We start from the raw sequence: 17,500 nt of genomic DNA, 5'->3' as shown, positions 1-17,500 counted from the left end.
TGAAAATTTAAAAAGCTGCCAGCGTTAACTGGATCCTCCATAAAGTAAATGAATACACACTACAGACATGCAATAGGAGTTGACGAGAGAATGGTCATTTCTTTAAGGTAACAAGCATGGCTGCTTCACTTCAACTAAGGCAAAAATAGGTCCAGCTCTATTTTTGCTTCAGTCAGAAAGAAACTTGAAACTAACTTGCCTGGTATAAACACTCTTTTCAGAGTTCCATAGATATCAATGCTAAATTGTGATGGTGAATTATGACTCTTGATGATTTCCTTAGATTTGCCCAGCTATGACTTATTTTGGTTTTAAATGCACACTTGGGTGATTTTACATATGTGCATTTATATACAATATTGAAATATCAATGGAATATTTTAATAACTTTAAACATACAATCAACTACATTCATCAGATACCTATAGGTTCTAAGCACAATTATCTTCAATCTAAGAAAGGATGTATGGAAATTCTTTACAATACAGTATGTATAGTAATTCTTTGACCCCTTGCCGACGGGTACGACAGGTAGACACATGCTATGCCCACTGTTAGTTCTTATTTGATTGTTTTTACACATATATGGCTATACTTGTAATAAGTCACCAATGAGCCAGTTACGAATACCGTTCACCCTTTTCTTTGATTTACAAAATATTTTACGTTATCTTATTTTACTGTTACTAATATTAAAAAACATTATAAATTACGTTAATAATAAAAATAACACCATGGATATTCATAGCACTAGTAAAAAATATGTTTTTCCCGCCAATTCAAATTACAAGTTCACATCTACCAATTGACTCCTTTGTGGCTAAGCACTAGCAGAGCCATTTATGGGCAGACATTTCACAAAAAAAATATAGAAAATGGGCACAGCATTTTCCCCATTTTTTGTTCACTTTCCCCGGCGGCATTGGGTTAAGTTCCCAACTCCATGTCACAAAAAATGTTCAACAATCTAAGCTGCCATGACTGGCTGTGTCCAGCCCAAGGGAAGAGTTGATTGGGGATGGGGGGTGCTCTGCCCCCCAACTCCGCAAAGGAAACACAGTCTTCACCTCAGTAAGTATGGCAAGATAGAGATGAAACTCAGGAGCACTGAGTGGACTTAGACTATGGACACTGCTTTCTGCAATTTTTTTTCTTTATTTATGGCATTGCTTGTGTATGCAGATTATTTTTTGTACAAACGACAACAACTTTAGTCCTCTACAAGAATATCAATTTCAATTTGCCCTACATTAGTGTGTTTAACCCAAAGAAAAATATTGGATTTAGCCATGTGTATCATGATCAAAATTAACAAATCAAAACCAACATGGGCAGTGCATTTCTTGCACTTTGACAAATATTAATGGAAATTATTTACAGTACAGATACACTTGCCAGAGGTGAAGTCCCTAACTCCACATCACAAAATCTATACAACAATCAGAATAATCATGACTTGGCGAGGGAAAGGTTGATAGGTGCTCCAACACAACCCAGCAAATACTGTCTTCAACCTTGGTATATATGACAAGATAGAGCTGATACTCGGGAGCAGAGAATTGTTTCCCCATATTTCTTCCTTTATTTCATGCATTACCATACATGTCTGCAGATTATTCCTTGCATCAAGAAATGAAGCTTTTTGTCCTCTCCAAGAATATCATCAATTTGCCCTAGCTTAGTTTATCCATGCCATAAAAATTAACCAAATTAATACATACAAACCCACAGCTTTTGCATTTCTATGTGAAACTGACTTTCCAAATGCATGTGATACATATGGAACACCTCTGCATAGAACTGAGAATTCTCGCAGGCATGCGAAGCATGCAAAATACCTCACAGATGATGATGGTTGCAACCATTTTCATTTAACCCAATGGCGACGGGTCACGGCTATCGCCGTCATAACAATACGCCCGATTTGAGGCGTGCGGCTGTCTGTAGCGGCGCCGCACCAAAACGCCCTGAGGCAATGATTCGGCTTGATGTACCGAATTCATGCGCTTAGAGTCGGCGCGTTGCCGTCGTTCGCCAGAGCGTAGAGTTTTTTTTAATTTTCTATACCCGACGCCATTGGGTTAATGTAATTTCCATCTTGATCTTGTGGTACAGAGAATCTATACTACTTGAATGTTCTCTCTTATCAATAAAATAAATAGAAGTTTTATGTGCATATAACCTATTGTCACAGAGGCTTTTTTTTATAATAAAATAATAGTTTCTTTGGTTAATCTTTACAGTATGGATGCATAAAGTTAGGGCAAATTCAAGTTAATAATATTCACGAAGAGGTTAAAAATAAAGGAAAAATATCACAGAAAGTGACATTCGCAACCAAAGTCCACACGGTGCTCACAAGTTTTAGCTCTATCTTGCCTTGCATACCAAGATGAAGACAATGTCTGCCAGGGGGTGTTAGGGTTCTGCCCCTGTCAGATATGCTATCACAACTTAGATTGTTGAATAAATTTTGTGACAAGGAGCTGGGGCATGTGCATCCATACTGTAAAGAATTAGTTTCCTTTGTATAATGCTTATTAAATGGGTAGCACACTTCCTGGGACTCAATTTGTTTCTTTACATTGGAATCCTAATTGTAAACAATGAGAGCACTGACAGGTCTCTGACAGTGTTAGCGGATCACACCATCTGCATGCCAAAAATTCATATGAAAGCACAAATATTGACAGAAAAAGCGTATGTGATAGGGCCTTAACTCACAACATGTGCACTTGGCATAATTTCAGTACCTTGATTTTTTTTTTTTCTCTCTCTCTCTCTCATGAACATTTACCAGGTTATATTTGTCGAATAATTTGAGAACTTTAATTTTTTCTATGGGATCCCTTCCCTTGCATCACTCACCTGTCATGTAACTGTAGATTGACTGTAAATGTGCACGATCTTTATAATAACTGCTGGATAAAGTACACCAGACAACATCTGATATCCGCTTGATAAGTTCTCGAGTTCCATAACGAGGTGAACCAAAGGCGGTGACATCCACATGTGCTTTGATAATTGCTAAAAACCTTTGATGCAAGGCTTCCACTGTTTCGTAATCCACGACTGGCAAAACACGGTGGTCCTCTGCCCGTTTGCCTGAGTAGTCATCATCCAGTTCTGGTGTGGGCTCTGAGCCCCCGCGCGAGCACGTCAGTGTGTTTTCAATGTACCCAATGATAATTGATAATATCGCCAAATTTGGTTCACTGTTTTTTGACAAATGAATTCTAAATAACTTCACAACTGAGTCTATGTCACTGAGCGGAAACAGAGCCCGTTCCTCGCTAGATAACTTGGCCATTTTGTTTACAGATGCTTCAGCTACGTCACAAACATCAACATGTTCCAATAATGTTCAGCTTCTCGCCCGAAAAGCGATCCTCCTGGTTATCTCGCCACGCAGGTCGCGGGCACCGGAGGCTTGTCTCTGTCCGGCTGTGTTTGGTTTCGGGCACTTGCAAAGAAGGAGACGGCACACACGCCCACTGACAACAACGCTTTGTATAACAAGCCCTGTAGCAGTGAAAATTGATTTTCAGATATATTAAACTTCAGATTTGCAAAAATGTTTCATTTTAACTCCAGTACTATGAATACTAATGATGTTTCAACGAGAACATGTATGCAGGTCATCAGTATTTCCATTCAATTTCAATAAACATTACATATTATTGTGTTACGAATTATGGAATTGTATTAATGTTTAATTTCAAGCAATTCTAACGGCCTTTCAAGAGTCTCTTGCTCTCATGATAGAGTTAACGGCAACTGACGCGTCAATGTTCTGGTGCAGAGAGTGAACTTCCTGCATTGATTGCAATGACAGTTGTTGATGACATAATGAGAAAATACTTATAAGTGTATCATTAGATGATAATACAGATATTGAACACCACACAAACACTATCAATTCGTCCAAAGGAGAAAGCAGGGCCAAAACAAGAGGGCTAGGTGCCACGTGTAGACTTTGGGTCGAGACCAAAGCAAGACGGAGCGTGCTCGGCGCAACGCAATCTCGCTCCTGCGGCCCAGGCGCATTTCAACGCCCCGTTTCACGTTAGACTTTTCTTCCAGGTGCACGGAATTGATGAATCTCGATTAATCTTTGTTTTTCTTTTGAGGGTTCGTGGAAGCATGCTTCCAAACATAAAAATATACAGCTGGGTATCCACCGATCTTCGCCGTTAGATACGGACGAACCTTGAAAGGGGCCGCTAATCAAGCACCCCCCACCTCCAAATAGTATTTTAATGATGGATATGAAGAACAAGATATCTTACGAATTCAGTATATTTGGGAAACAATGCATTTTCTTATTACTATTTCCACATAGCATATTTTACACAGTCGAAATCATTTTGATATTGTTATCAACATTCAGACCACCGATTTTATTGTTTCATTGCACATTCGGCTGTATTTCAATTGTTTTAAGCAGACGGTTCCTAAACAATGTAATTTTTTCTGACTTTTCATGTATCTGATGGCTTTTGATATATATGTTGTTTTATCATAAATATGCCTTATAATTAATTTTATTTAAGGCATGCAAATTAGACGGCATGTGGCACAACAGGGTAAGGCAGAGCGGAATTACTGGTCAAGGCACAGAGTTCGCCAACGTTATACTATACTCGTTTAGTGTTAAAAGAGCCATGGAATTCAAGATTGTAAATGTTTTCAAACAAATAAGTTCTTAACTATCCTGTCTATATTCTGCGTATCGTCATTTGTAGTATCATCAATATTATATACGAAATATGCAAGTGCACTAGGTTTATCTGAATATAGTAGAAAGCAGATATCGTTCTGTATGGGGAATTTAGATAACGATGGAATGTGAAGGTGCATTTTGGCTTAAATGATAATTCAAAATGTTCCCTAAACTCGCTGCATTTGTGTCGATTACTCTAAGCTCCCCATTGGCTTGTTAATAGCCCTGTGTATGAGTAATGTAAATAGGTTATAGGTAATGATGAAGAGATAGAGAGCCCAAGTAGCTTCTTAATGGCGGGCAGCAAAGTCGTGGTTGTTCACTTTAAAGGTCGATTCGCACATATGCTTGACGTATCAGTGTTGTGTCAGTTCATTGTGAGTGAAATGACGCTTCAGTGACGGATACATGTCCTAGTGAATCAGTACAGCCAGAAATCGGTAATTTCCGAGAAGGCAAAGTTTCAGACGTGGAATTGGCAATGATTCTTGATGAAGAACAAGAGGCTGAGCATAAACTGAAGAAACGAAAGTGGGCACATGAAGCGTGTAAGAAAAGAGAATGTAATGGAGAGATTGCTAATCTATACAAGAAGTTAATTGATAATGAAACAAAAATCCAGTACTTCAAAATGACCGACAATTGTTTAAAGATATTGCTATGTTAAACAAAGGCTGTAGAAGACACTAGAGAAAGGCTATAACATCAAAGAGACGATTATCAGTTTGAAGTTAAATAATAAGCTATTTGTTGTATATATATTCAAATATATATAAGAGATTTTCGACAATATTTGGCAGAGACTACATTATTTTGTGTATTAAAATAAAGCTAAACAAATAATTCATTTTTGTTGACCAACATTCGTCGGACGCCCGTGAAAAAAAATTGTTTTTCAGTTTCACGGTACGGAGACGTAACTGCCACTACTGCGTGTGAATGCGTCAGCCGAATTCAAGGTAAAGATTTTTTTTAACAAACACTAACGGACTGAGCGGACGCGGCACTGATATATCACGCTTGCACAGGATTGCAACATTGTTTTTTTGTTTTTTTCTTATAGACATTGTGTTCACCGCGGGGCCATCTCAAAGTACCCCGAACACGATGCAGTCGCTATGTTTCCTGGTACCAATGTTCCCTAAATCCAAAGAGGTATCTTTGTAAGTGTTTCTTTATTTATATATATGTATATATAGATATCATATATCTACAAATATACACACATACATATACATCCACGCACGCGCGCACACACACTCATACACACACTGAGAGGGGGGGGGGGGGAGAGGAAAGCTGAGAGGGAAAATGGGAGAGAACGGTGGGGGGGAGGGGGATATGTATAAATATGTGTATGTATACATATAATATATCTTATTTAAAAAAAAAAAAAAAATTCACCCAACAACAGCAATTAGGTGTAATAATTACACTGATGAAAATTAAAGGATTAGGATAAGTCCGATATGCAAAGCTGAACCTCGCCCGGGCTATGCCCATGAGGGGAGCCCGGCCTATGTCGACTGATGCCGACTCGTCTAAGTGTGTCAGCTGGTGTTGACTCGGCTGAGCTTAGTCCTTACTCGCCGTGGTGCCCAGCCACAACAGTAACTTCCAGGCAACAATTGCAACTTCTTGCGCCTGGTCATGGCGCGAACTACCGCGCCCCTGGATGAGAGGACGATACGTTACCCATGTATTAACCCGGAGGCTTAAACAAAAAACTAAAGTTGGGAGGGACCAAATAATATGGCTGAAATTGAATAAAAGGAAGTGATTGTCGAACGTGATACGACTTTGCCAGCCGTACGATTATATCTTGTGCAAAGCAAACTTTCTTGTTGATTTCATTCATTGATGTTATTTTTTACTTTAAGCTATCATGATATTTGTGGATGGGATTCCATTATTGTTCTCTGGCTCACACTTTAATGTTTGAAAGGTGTCAGAGTGGGTGTGTTCATATTCCTTGATCAAATGAAGATTGTCTGGATGATCCTTAAAGTTTTAGTGAGGCATCATTTTTAGTTGTATTGTATATTTCTTGTTTCTACAGTACGATTGTACCTAACCTGATATAATAATTAATGTTCAGACTATCATGTAATAAGTTTTCTAGAAATTATATAGTTTATCACTCCCTCTCTAACTTGGGCGAAAGACCAACACAGAATAGACTAGTGTGACTGCCCCTTTCATTCCAGGGGCAGTCACACTAGTCTGTTCTGTCCAGGGATACCTTTACAGAGCAGGATACTTCCCCAGCTAGAAAGGGAACCGAGATGAAAACCCCTGACAAGGGCAACACCGAGCGAGAGTTGCCGTGTTGGTCTTTCGTCCCTGCTAGAAGAGGGAAGATGATGCCAGAACAAAAACCGTTATACTAATATTTTACTCAATTTCAGTAGTAGTATTTGCTTCCTCCCAATTTTAGTTATCATCCGTCAGTAATTACATCTCTCGTACATTACTGATTACACTAATAGGCTAATAGCGCTATGTGTCATTGGAAAGAATATTGTCGGTTTTTTTTTTTTTTTCTAATGAAATGGGAGGATTGGCTTCTCAAATTTAGTGTCATTTCATTTTTTTTTTTTCTTTTTCCAATCTACATTATATATGATAATATTAGTCACACTTGAGTAGTGTGACTAATCACACTCTCTATCTGACAGACATTCGGCTTTTCTGTCTAGAGATCCCTAGAGAAAGAAGACTAGTGTGGCCGTTGCTTTGATGACAAAAGGGAACATCGGCACCGGGGATCATAGACACGGAAACACCAGTATTCATACGTTCAAGGGGAACAAAGGTACTCTTGGGAAGTGGAACTATCATAGTGGGGAACATAGGAACTACATTCATATTCGGGGAACACCAAGATAGTTTATATCCATTCATATCACTTAAGTTTATCTACTTTGTCAAGATGTATCTTTTTATCCATGTGTGTCAGCTGGTGCTGACTTGGCATAACAATAGTGTCATTCATCGTCTTATGGTAGTCTGTCCCCCCCAAAATAGGGAAGTAATTAAATCCACCGAAACATAGAGAATCAATTATCAGACACCCGGCCTAAACCTGCTGTAGACATACAGCCACTCATATCGATTTTTTACAGATTAACACATTCGCCGTACCTAAAATGCATATCTCATTACTCCTGTTATCAAGTAAGCATTATTCCATTCAGATATACATCTAAGGCATCACAGCACATATGGACAACATAAAATCATAGACACTTAGAACAAACATTATATGTACATGTATGTGTGTGAATATATATATATATATATATATATATATATATATATATATATATATGCTATCTATCTATCTCCCTCTCTATATATATATGCTTGCTCTCTCTCTCTCTCTCTCTCTCTCTCTCTATATATATATATATATATATATATATATATATATATATATATATTGCTACACGCACGAACCGTTCGCATAGCGTAATCCGACTGAAGGAAAAAATAGTGTAGCCTAGACGGAGTCGGAGAAAGAGGAAAGAAAAGGAGAAGTGGAGAACGTGGTCACTAACGAAAGTCCTTGTTGATGTACCTGCTTGAGCAATGCTAGAGTCCTGCTGACGCTTCCACCACAGCAGTGACCTGGTAAAATCAAAGCAGAGGATCTAGCAGACGCTCTTGGGACGAGAGTAAAGCGAAGGTCACATTAGTCTATTCTATTCCAGGATCCCTAGACAGGATCGCCGAAGTCTGGTCAGCTACAGAGAGGGATTGGTCACACTACATTCAGTGTTCCTTCGGAGAGAACCAGTTCAACGTTCATAACAGTAAACAATGGCATTTTCCATCGAGGATGCTTTTACTGGCTACTTCATGATGGAATTCATTGCTTAATTGATGTATTAATATTCTTTTCAAATTTCCGCTTTTATAATCCTTATGACTAGTGTCCCACAACGGCCCTTTGGCTCTCACTTAATCCAAAAAGGCGTAAATAACTTCCGAAGAGAGCTCCATGTTTTTTTTATGTGTCGGAGTAGGTTGATGTTTACGTTCGTCAAATGAATTCTTATCCGAAATATCTATAAACATTTAATGAGACATCATTATTCGATGTAATATATCTTTGTATTTGATCACTAATTTTGTTTTTATCATGATATATAATCATATTTTAAGATTCTAACTAATGTGTTTACCAGTAATTACATTATAGTTTTTGTTTCGGCAATATCCTTCAGCTCTAGGCAAGGATGAAATACCGACCTAGCGTTTTCGCGCTGCGGAGGGATTTTCATCTCGGATCCGTGTACAGCTAGGGAAGTATCCAGCTCTGTAAAGGGATCCCTGGAAAGAATAGATTAATGTGACCGGACCTTGAGCAAACCAAGAGGACTGGAGCAAACAGAAAGCTTTTGGTTACAGTGTTGTGTCAGGGTCGTGGAACTGAGGATGTGTGGATAGTGTGACTATATTAAGGCCTACGGAAAAATCAAGTGACCAGTGCGCGACAATAGTGAGTGTGTTGATGATCGTGCCCACGAATTCATATATAGTTGTGCAATTTATTATGAAGAGAAAATAACCATAATAGGATTAATTTTTGTCTTTATGTGTTTTGGACCTGAATTGAAAGTGCCAGTATTTATTTTATAGAGGTTCTTTAGAAAAGAAACAGCGTTTTTATCCAATCTATCCACATTATCCGTCCAACATTTCAATATGTGTGTATGTGTGTGCACGTGCGTACAAATATATATATATATATATATATATATATATATATATATGCATGTTATTATATATAATATATATGTATATATATAAATATTTCCGCAAATATTTTGAGATCCTGTAGCGGTATTTACTGTTCTTTGCGAATTTATCTATGATTTGCGCCGTTGCCACGTCTCAAAGTTAATGCTGGGAATAAACACTTACAATTGATTGCAGTGATATGTTAAAAATTACATACTGCAATAAATCTTATTCTTGTAATGACAATAGTATTATAAATTTTATATGTTCAACTAAAATTTGGGCAACCATAGGTTTGCTGCATCAGCTGTGAAGCCGTGCGGCGCCATTTGTATTTTCGAATAGAAAATTGCTGTAAATATATAGAAAATTCACCAATTTTGTCTATGACTCCACCGAAGTTTTAGGACAGGTGGTAGTGTCTTGCGCACGTAAGGACTGTCTTTAAAACTACCATGCAATTTTATACAAATTTGAAGATAATTCTGCATCAATATGATAAAAAGAAACAAACTTGAAGACCTTTTTGATTTATTGTCAAACGTTAATTTACTCGTTTCCGGGTAGAGTAAGGCTGTGGGACGACTGAGGAAGTCGTGGCTTGGGCAGATCGATCAAACCTGTCGTAAGGAGAGAGAGATGGGCCGGTCCCCTGCCTGGCGGCTTGCCAGGAGGGACCCTCGCAGGTAGAAGCGAAGGGTGGATGCGGCTATGCGCCGGCGTTAGCTCCCCAGGGATGATGATGATGATTATAATTTACTGATATTTTCTATTTACGACTGTCAATAATTTATATTAATGCAAATTTTCCTCTGTTGAAATAATAAAAGCTTTGGTCTCTTTTGATAAATGATCAAACGTTAATTGAGCTGTCTCCTACGTTTTTGTTGCTGTATTTTATTTAAGGAATATCAGTAGCAGTGCCCGCTTTTGCAAGTGATGCAATGACAATAAATGTAGGGAGGACACATCACATTTAGGCATACTTAATGTAAAATTGCCATTATATAAAATGTATTACTACGTTTATCTTATCGTTTTATTACAGTACATTATAAAATATGATTTAAATAAGTAGATGTTCTGTTATCTTTTTGATGTGGCAACAGGGCAAATCATGAATAAAATCGTAAAGAATAATCTTGGGCTTTTCGTAAATATCACCCTTGGTGTTTAAACAAATCGATTGGACTTTTTGGGTCGGTCGCACCCCTTTCTCACTCTCTCTCTCTCTCTCTCTCTCTCTCTCTCTCTCTCACTTTCTTATTGTAATGCCCCAAAATATGATGTTAAAAAAACGTGCCAAACTTTATTTTGATTTGTGGTCTTCCAGAGTTTCATTTCTTCCACTGTTTTGTGTCCATCTGCATTCGCTATCAGATTGCATTGAAAACCAGTTCCACTCTTATATAACGTCATCTTTCTCATCATATTACCGACCACGCACTGGATTTTCCATATGTGGCGAAATCGGCAGAATACGGCGGAGGCGGCAAAATCTCATGACCAGATTGTCTTATTTCCACAGCTACAGTTTGAGATGAGTGAGCACGTGTATTTTCAGCAAGGAGACAAGCGCTTTTGGCAAGCATACCGGCATCGTTTCTTCGTCAGAACATCTCGCAATTTTTCAGAAACGTGCAAAAGTATCCGTTAGTGCTGGTCTATCTCTTTGCAAGATAGTTTGTGAGAATGGCTCCACGACAGTCCCAAAAACTCGATAGCAGCCTTCCCTGTAGACCCCTTTCACACCCAGGTGGCACATCGCATGTGGCAAATGGAAGCTGACTAGAGGCAAATGACTCGGGGAACAGTAATTTCAGACCAAGTTTGCAAGTGGCGCGAGTCACTCAGTTCACAAGATGGCATCATCGAAAGTTGGCAATATCAGTTTTGTCCTAAGTTCTAAGTTTGTGACAACTATTTATCTGTCACTTGGAGGAATACAGTGGATGACTTTGGGGCAGAATGTGAGGCAATACCCTGAAAATACTTGTAAGAAAATATGTTTTGATACTTCTACCATTAAGAATATTTTATTGTACTGAGGTGATGCATCATACAAACATTTGTATTTCCCTACAGTTTGCACAAATTTAATGTTGATTATTTCATTGTCTGGAAGAGGTATATTTGTGCACGAGTGATTACCCTCATCCAAAGCTTCATTCACTGGGCGAGCGAAACCGTGTTGTCAAATGTGTTTGGGAAAATCTTTCTAGACATTTCAACACTACTTTGTGTATGCCCTACTTTCAAAAGTTTTCCTTTTTATATCATATTATATGATTTTAACATTTTTATATTAACTTAGCTAATAATAATTTTGAATGTAAAAGTTCTATCAAAATCTGACACACTGAGGTGGCAGGTTGCACGCCGAAATATCGGGCAAGTCCAAATTATACATGGGAAACGTGATGTGCCACGCCACTTCGGCGTGAAAGATTTCATATGTTTCCGTATGTTCATTTTCAAGTGGCATGACACGTGCGACATGCCACCTCTTGGGGGTAGGGTATTCGATGTGTTTCCACTCTTTGCCCAACTCTTTGATCTCTGGGTCACAGATAGAACCTAACCTAACTATACTTACCAAACAACCAAGTAAATCCACTTCATCTTAATCCAAGCATGTGATTGACTCAGGAGAGGTAACTTGAACCAGTTTCATGCAAGATCATATGAATGATTACTCCATTTCCCAGGATTAGATCCTCCATTTTCTGTACCGCGGCCGTATCGTCCGTGAGTGATGGTCGTCCAGCTCTCGAATTGAATGTGCAGGACATGTGGCCAATTGGGGCATTCCCTTCTCCCCTCACACCTATGCCATGTGAAGGGCAATAATTTCATCATGGATTTGTCGTACAATGTAACTCTTCAAATGCAGAAAGTATATTACTTTGCAAGAACCAGTTTTCCCCATCTTGCAGATTACTGACATTTAGTGCCACATTTTAAAAAGTAAACGAAATTAGAAAAACATTTTTGTATATCTCTTATATATGTACAGATAGTACAGATACATGTGTGTATATATGCATATACATATGCATAATTATATAGATTTGTAAATACAAATACACACACATAAATATGTGTATGCATACATCCATATATATGTATATATATACATATATATTATATATATATACATACATATATATATATACACATACATACATATATATATACACATACATTGTTTGTTTATATATATATAATGAATGTACATACATGCACACACACGCATATATATAAATACATACATACATATATATATATATATATATATATATATAAATATGTATATATATATATATATATGTGTGTGTGTGTGTGTGTGTATGATGGTGGGTGCTTCATGCTCAGGGTGATGTGAGCCGATGGTGTGGTAGCCTAGACAGTGTTTAGTGCTTTGCCTTCTTTCTTGCAGCTGCCACCGCTGGCTAGCCTGGTGCGAAAAGGGAGCAGCTATGCATAAGTCTCCCCTACCAGTTCATAGCCTCTCCATCATCAAGACTTCTGCAGTGCCTCGTGGTCACCCATGGGAACTAGGTACCTTGCGGTTCTAGGCTGAATTGTGAAAGCTCTTGGAGCAGCATGAGGCCCTAAAGGTACGGAGTTATGGCCCACCGGCGTGTGGACATACCTGGTGTCATACTAACTCCTGCCTCCTTTCTTCCTGGGGATAATGGGTGGTTGTGGAAAGAGGGGCCTTGCAAGTCCATCTCCCCAAGAGGCAATGAATCACATAGGATAAGGTGCTGGGAGGAGGGTAGACATCCCTCTTACCCAGCAAGTAAGGCAGGCTATGGGTCACACTGGGTTGGCGACCGCTAGGACCTGGTCTGGGAGCAGGGGTTAACCATCCCATCTGTGTCCCAACGGCTGTCAACCTGGTGTGAGGCTTGTGGGGTAAAGCCTACGGGACCCCCATGGGTAGATTATGGGAATTGCAGCCAACCAGTCCTCGCTATATGGGGCAACGCCGGTGGGGATGGCAGAGGTGGCGTCCACCCAGAGTGACTACCCAAAGTTAAACCTCAGGTGGGCTGTCAGGTCCGCTCTTTGCGACAGGACACTACTCTCGAGGGAGCTGAATCATCTGAGAGTTGAGGTGGCTACTCTCTTGGAGGTGAGCAGACATGGTAGTGGTACAACTAGTGTGGGTGGCTACATCCACACTAATTGGTCATAGCCATCTTCATCAGATTTCAGCCATCAGTAATAGAAGTCACTCTGGTTAATGTGCGTATAATGGTATTGAGACTGAAGCTTATATTTGGCTTCATGTCACTTGTTAATGTGAAAGAGATATTTTACGCCAAACTTGCATTGTTCTGAGTGACTTGAATGCTGTAGCTGGCTGGGATCGAACTTGCTATGAAATGTCTGTCGGTCCTCATGGCTCAGGAGGTAATGCTGGCAATTAGAATAGCCTCCTTTTCCAGGACTTTGCTAGGTCCCAGAAATTGAGTATATCTGGCTCTTGCTATCAGCAGCCAGACCCGCATCATTGGACTTGGAACAGCAATGCTGGTAATGTGGTCAAAGAGATGAAATGCTTGATGCAGCTCAAGAATAGACTGGTGAATGCCCAAGAGCAAGTGTCAGCAAAACATAGCAATACTGGATGGTACACTTCACATCTCCGTCCAAGCAGCTGCCCTTCTCCTTGGGCAGGACGCAGATGTTGCCCGGCTTTCTCTTTTTGCACTGCCCTTACATCCGCCCTCCAAGGGAAGTGCCACATAAAAGGTCACTTGCATAAGACGAGGGCAGAGTTACGGCAGACAAGCCAAGCCACACAGGGTCCAGTTCCACCAGCTCGTCCTCCACCTGGGGACATGGGGGTCTCTTATCTTTCTTCAACAATAAACCATCGAGCTAAGACCACTTTCAATGACCGCTCAAGTCCATCTTATGTCTTGCTCACATCTGGTGGCAGTGGTTGGATCAAGAGCCTCACAACAGCGACGGTAATTCACCTACCACCACGCTCCTCGCCGACGCCTGTTGCCGATCCACGCTATCTGCCAACAAGCTATTCCTGTCGAAGTGCCTCCTCGCCTCTTTTAACGCCCAGCCATTGAAGTCTTATTCAATCACGCCTACCCGCACCATGTCTACCCTGCTACTTTGTGCTGACCACTCACGCCTGTGCTACCCTCCTAACGAAGCCGCTGACGATATGTTCCCTCACTCTACGAAGCCAAACTCGCCAGTCTGGCTCACCTACCTTGCAAGTCTTTACGAGCCCTCGTCAGCAGAACCATGAAGTCGCAGTTCTACCTACCACCACCAATACTTCCTCGTTACTATAATAAAAAGTGTACCTATCAGTGCCATATTAACTATTGCCCTCCCTATACCCACCCACGCCTTACATACGAGTTGCCTTCTTTCAAATTTAAGTACACGCCACTCAACGAACATACACTACTAACTCTTTACTACATAACTTCTCGCTGTCAGCCATTGTTTTTTTTTTTTTTTTTCAACACAACAAACGAAGTCACACACTGAGATCAAACGTAAATGACACACACCCTCTCTTCACATCTTATTCCCTAACCCTAACCATCTGGTAATTGATATATTTGCTAGCAGTATTTTTCTTTATATCATCATTTATCCTCAGATCGCACAGTTTAGTATATATTATTTCTCTCAGAACAAATTATTACCTTCGAGTTTATTTTTAGGTTGTTCTCGTCATATTATTTATGTTTTTTTTTTCGATTTAATTAAATTATCTATTTTTTATCTTATATGTTATGCCTATTAGTAATTACTTCGTTACTACTTGCATCTCGTTATATTCTGTGTATACAGGCATATTGTTGTGTTCTTTATAATATCACTATTTCCTTCTACTCGCCGTGCTAATCGGCCGCTCATTTACACATAGATTTAGATTACCTGACTAACCTCTAACTACCTACCTGCCCACTCTACACGGAATTCACTCACGGATTATGATTTTTTCTAAGTGCCATCCCTATTACTTATAACCCAAATCATGACGTCCTCTCGAAGTTCGATATCTTGTCCTCAGTAATGCTGGAATTTATGCTTCTTTAGTTTAAGGTTTTGGTGAATATGTAACTTATATCTAACTGATGTTAGTCTCACCTTTTGCAAATAATTGTAACGCTGGTAACGCACTACCGACACCATACTTTATATAGGCTTGCATAGTTATTACCGCATTAATTTTAAGCCCGGCTCATGACCGTAACGAAGGAATCTTGCGCCCGCCGCACCGAGTGTGTGTGTGTGTGTGTGTGTGTGTGTGTGTGTGTGTGTGTGTGTGTGTGTGTGTGTGTGTGTGTGCATATATATACACACATACACACACACACACACACACGTGTGTGTATATATATACATTTATATACACATATACACAGTATAGTGTAGTGTATATATATATGCATATGCATAATGTATACATATATATGTGTGTGTGTTTATGTGTATGTATGTGTATGTGTATGCATATACATACATATTACATATACATATATACATATATATATATATATATTTATATATATATATATATATATATATATATATATATATACAACACATACACACACATGCATATATATATATATATATATATACATATATATATATATATGTGTGTGTGTGTGTGTGTGTGTGTCTGTGTGTGTGTGTGTGTATGTATATATATATATATATATATATATATATATATTTACATATGTGTGTGTGTGTGTGTGTGTGTGTGTGTGTCTGTCTGTGTGTGTGTGGTGTGTGCGCATATAAATACTGTGTATGTATATATATTGTGTGTATATATATGTATATATAGATATATATGTATATATATATACATATGCATATACATGTGTATGTGTGTGTGTATATATATATATATGTGTGTGTGTGTGTGTGTGTGTGTGTGTGTGCATATATATGTGTATATATATGCATATACATAATGTGTGTATATGTATAATTATATATATACACACACATATATATATAAATATATATATATATATATATATATATATACACACACACATATACACTCGTATGTAAGGTCTAAGTGTCAACAATATGTAGCAAGACCGGATGGCGCACTTCACATCTCCGTCCAGGCTGCTGCCCTTCTCCTTGGCAGGACGCAGGTGCTGCCTGGCTTTCTCTTTCCGCACAGGAATAAACATCCGCCCTCGAAGGGAACCGCCGCATTAAAGGGCACGTGCGTAAGACGAAGGGAGAGCCACGGCAGACAGGCCAAGCCACACAGGGTCCAGCTCCACCACCTCGTCCTCCAACCGGGGACACGGGGGTCTCTTGGGGAGTCTCATATCTATCTTCATATATAAACCATCAAGCTAAGACTCCTTTCATTGACCGCCCAAGACCATCTCTCTTACGCTTACATCTGGTGGCTTGCGGTGGTCTCTTACGCTTACATCTGATGGCAGCGGTGATCAAGAGCCTCACAACGCCGACGGTAATTCACCTACCACCACGCTCCTCGCCGACGCCTGTTGCAGATCCACGCTATCTGCCTATAAGCTACTCCTGCTGAAGTACCTCCTCGCCTCTTTTAACGCCCAGCCATCGCTACCAAGTCTTCTTCGATCGCGCCTGCCTGTAACATGTCTGGCCTTCTACTTCGTGCTGACCTCTCACGTCTGTGCTACCATCCTGACGAAGTCGCTGACGATGTGTTCCCGCACTCTACGCCGCAACACTCGCCAATCCGGCTCATCTACCTCGCCATGTCCTCACGAACCCTCGTCAGCACAACCATGGAGCCGCCATTCTACTCAGCACCACCAATACTTCCTAGCTACTATCAAAAGTAAGTATACCCATTAATGCCAGATTAACTACTGCCCTCCCTATACCCACCCACACCTTACATACGAGTTGCCTTCTTTCAAACTCAAGTACACGCCAGTTACGAGTATACACTACTAACTCTATACTACTTAACTTTTCACTGTCAACCATTGTTTTTTTTTTTTTTTTTTT

General features: G+C 39.5%; 1 protein-coding gene across 5 annotated transcripts in view; it reads right to left on the bottom strand.

Annotated features, from left to right (window-relative positions):
* Positions 1-4,188, bottom strand: part of LOC125041784 (menin-like) — a 67,743-nt gene extending 63,555 nt beyond the window's left edge. For all 5 annotated transcript variants that reach the window (XM_047637072.1, XM_047637071.1, XM_047637068.1 and 2 more), the window contains exon 1: positions 2,869-4,188. In XM_047637072.1, the coding sequence (XP_047493028.1) occupies positions 2,869-3,310 (442 nt within the window). In that variant the 5' untranslated portion in view covers positions 3,311-4,188. The remainder of the gene's footprint in view (positions 1-2,868) is intronic.
* Between the last annotated feature and the right edge of the window lie 13,312 nt (positions 4,189-17,500).

The sequence above is a fragment of the Penaeus chinensis genome, chromosome 31, assembly GCF_019202785.1.
Source record: "Penaeus chinensis breed Huanghai No. 1 chromosome 31, ASM1920278v2, whole genome shotgun sequence".
In the NCBI taxonomy this organism is placed as follows: domain Eukaryota; kingdom Metazoa; phylum Arthropoda; class Malacostraca; order Decapoda; family Penaeidae; genus Penaeus; species Penaeus chinensis.
The sequence above is the reverse complement of the archived record's forward strand: the minus strand, read 5'-3'. Positions and strand labels throughout refer to the sequence as shown.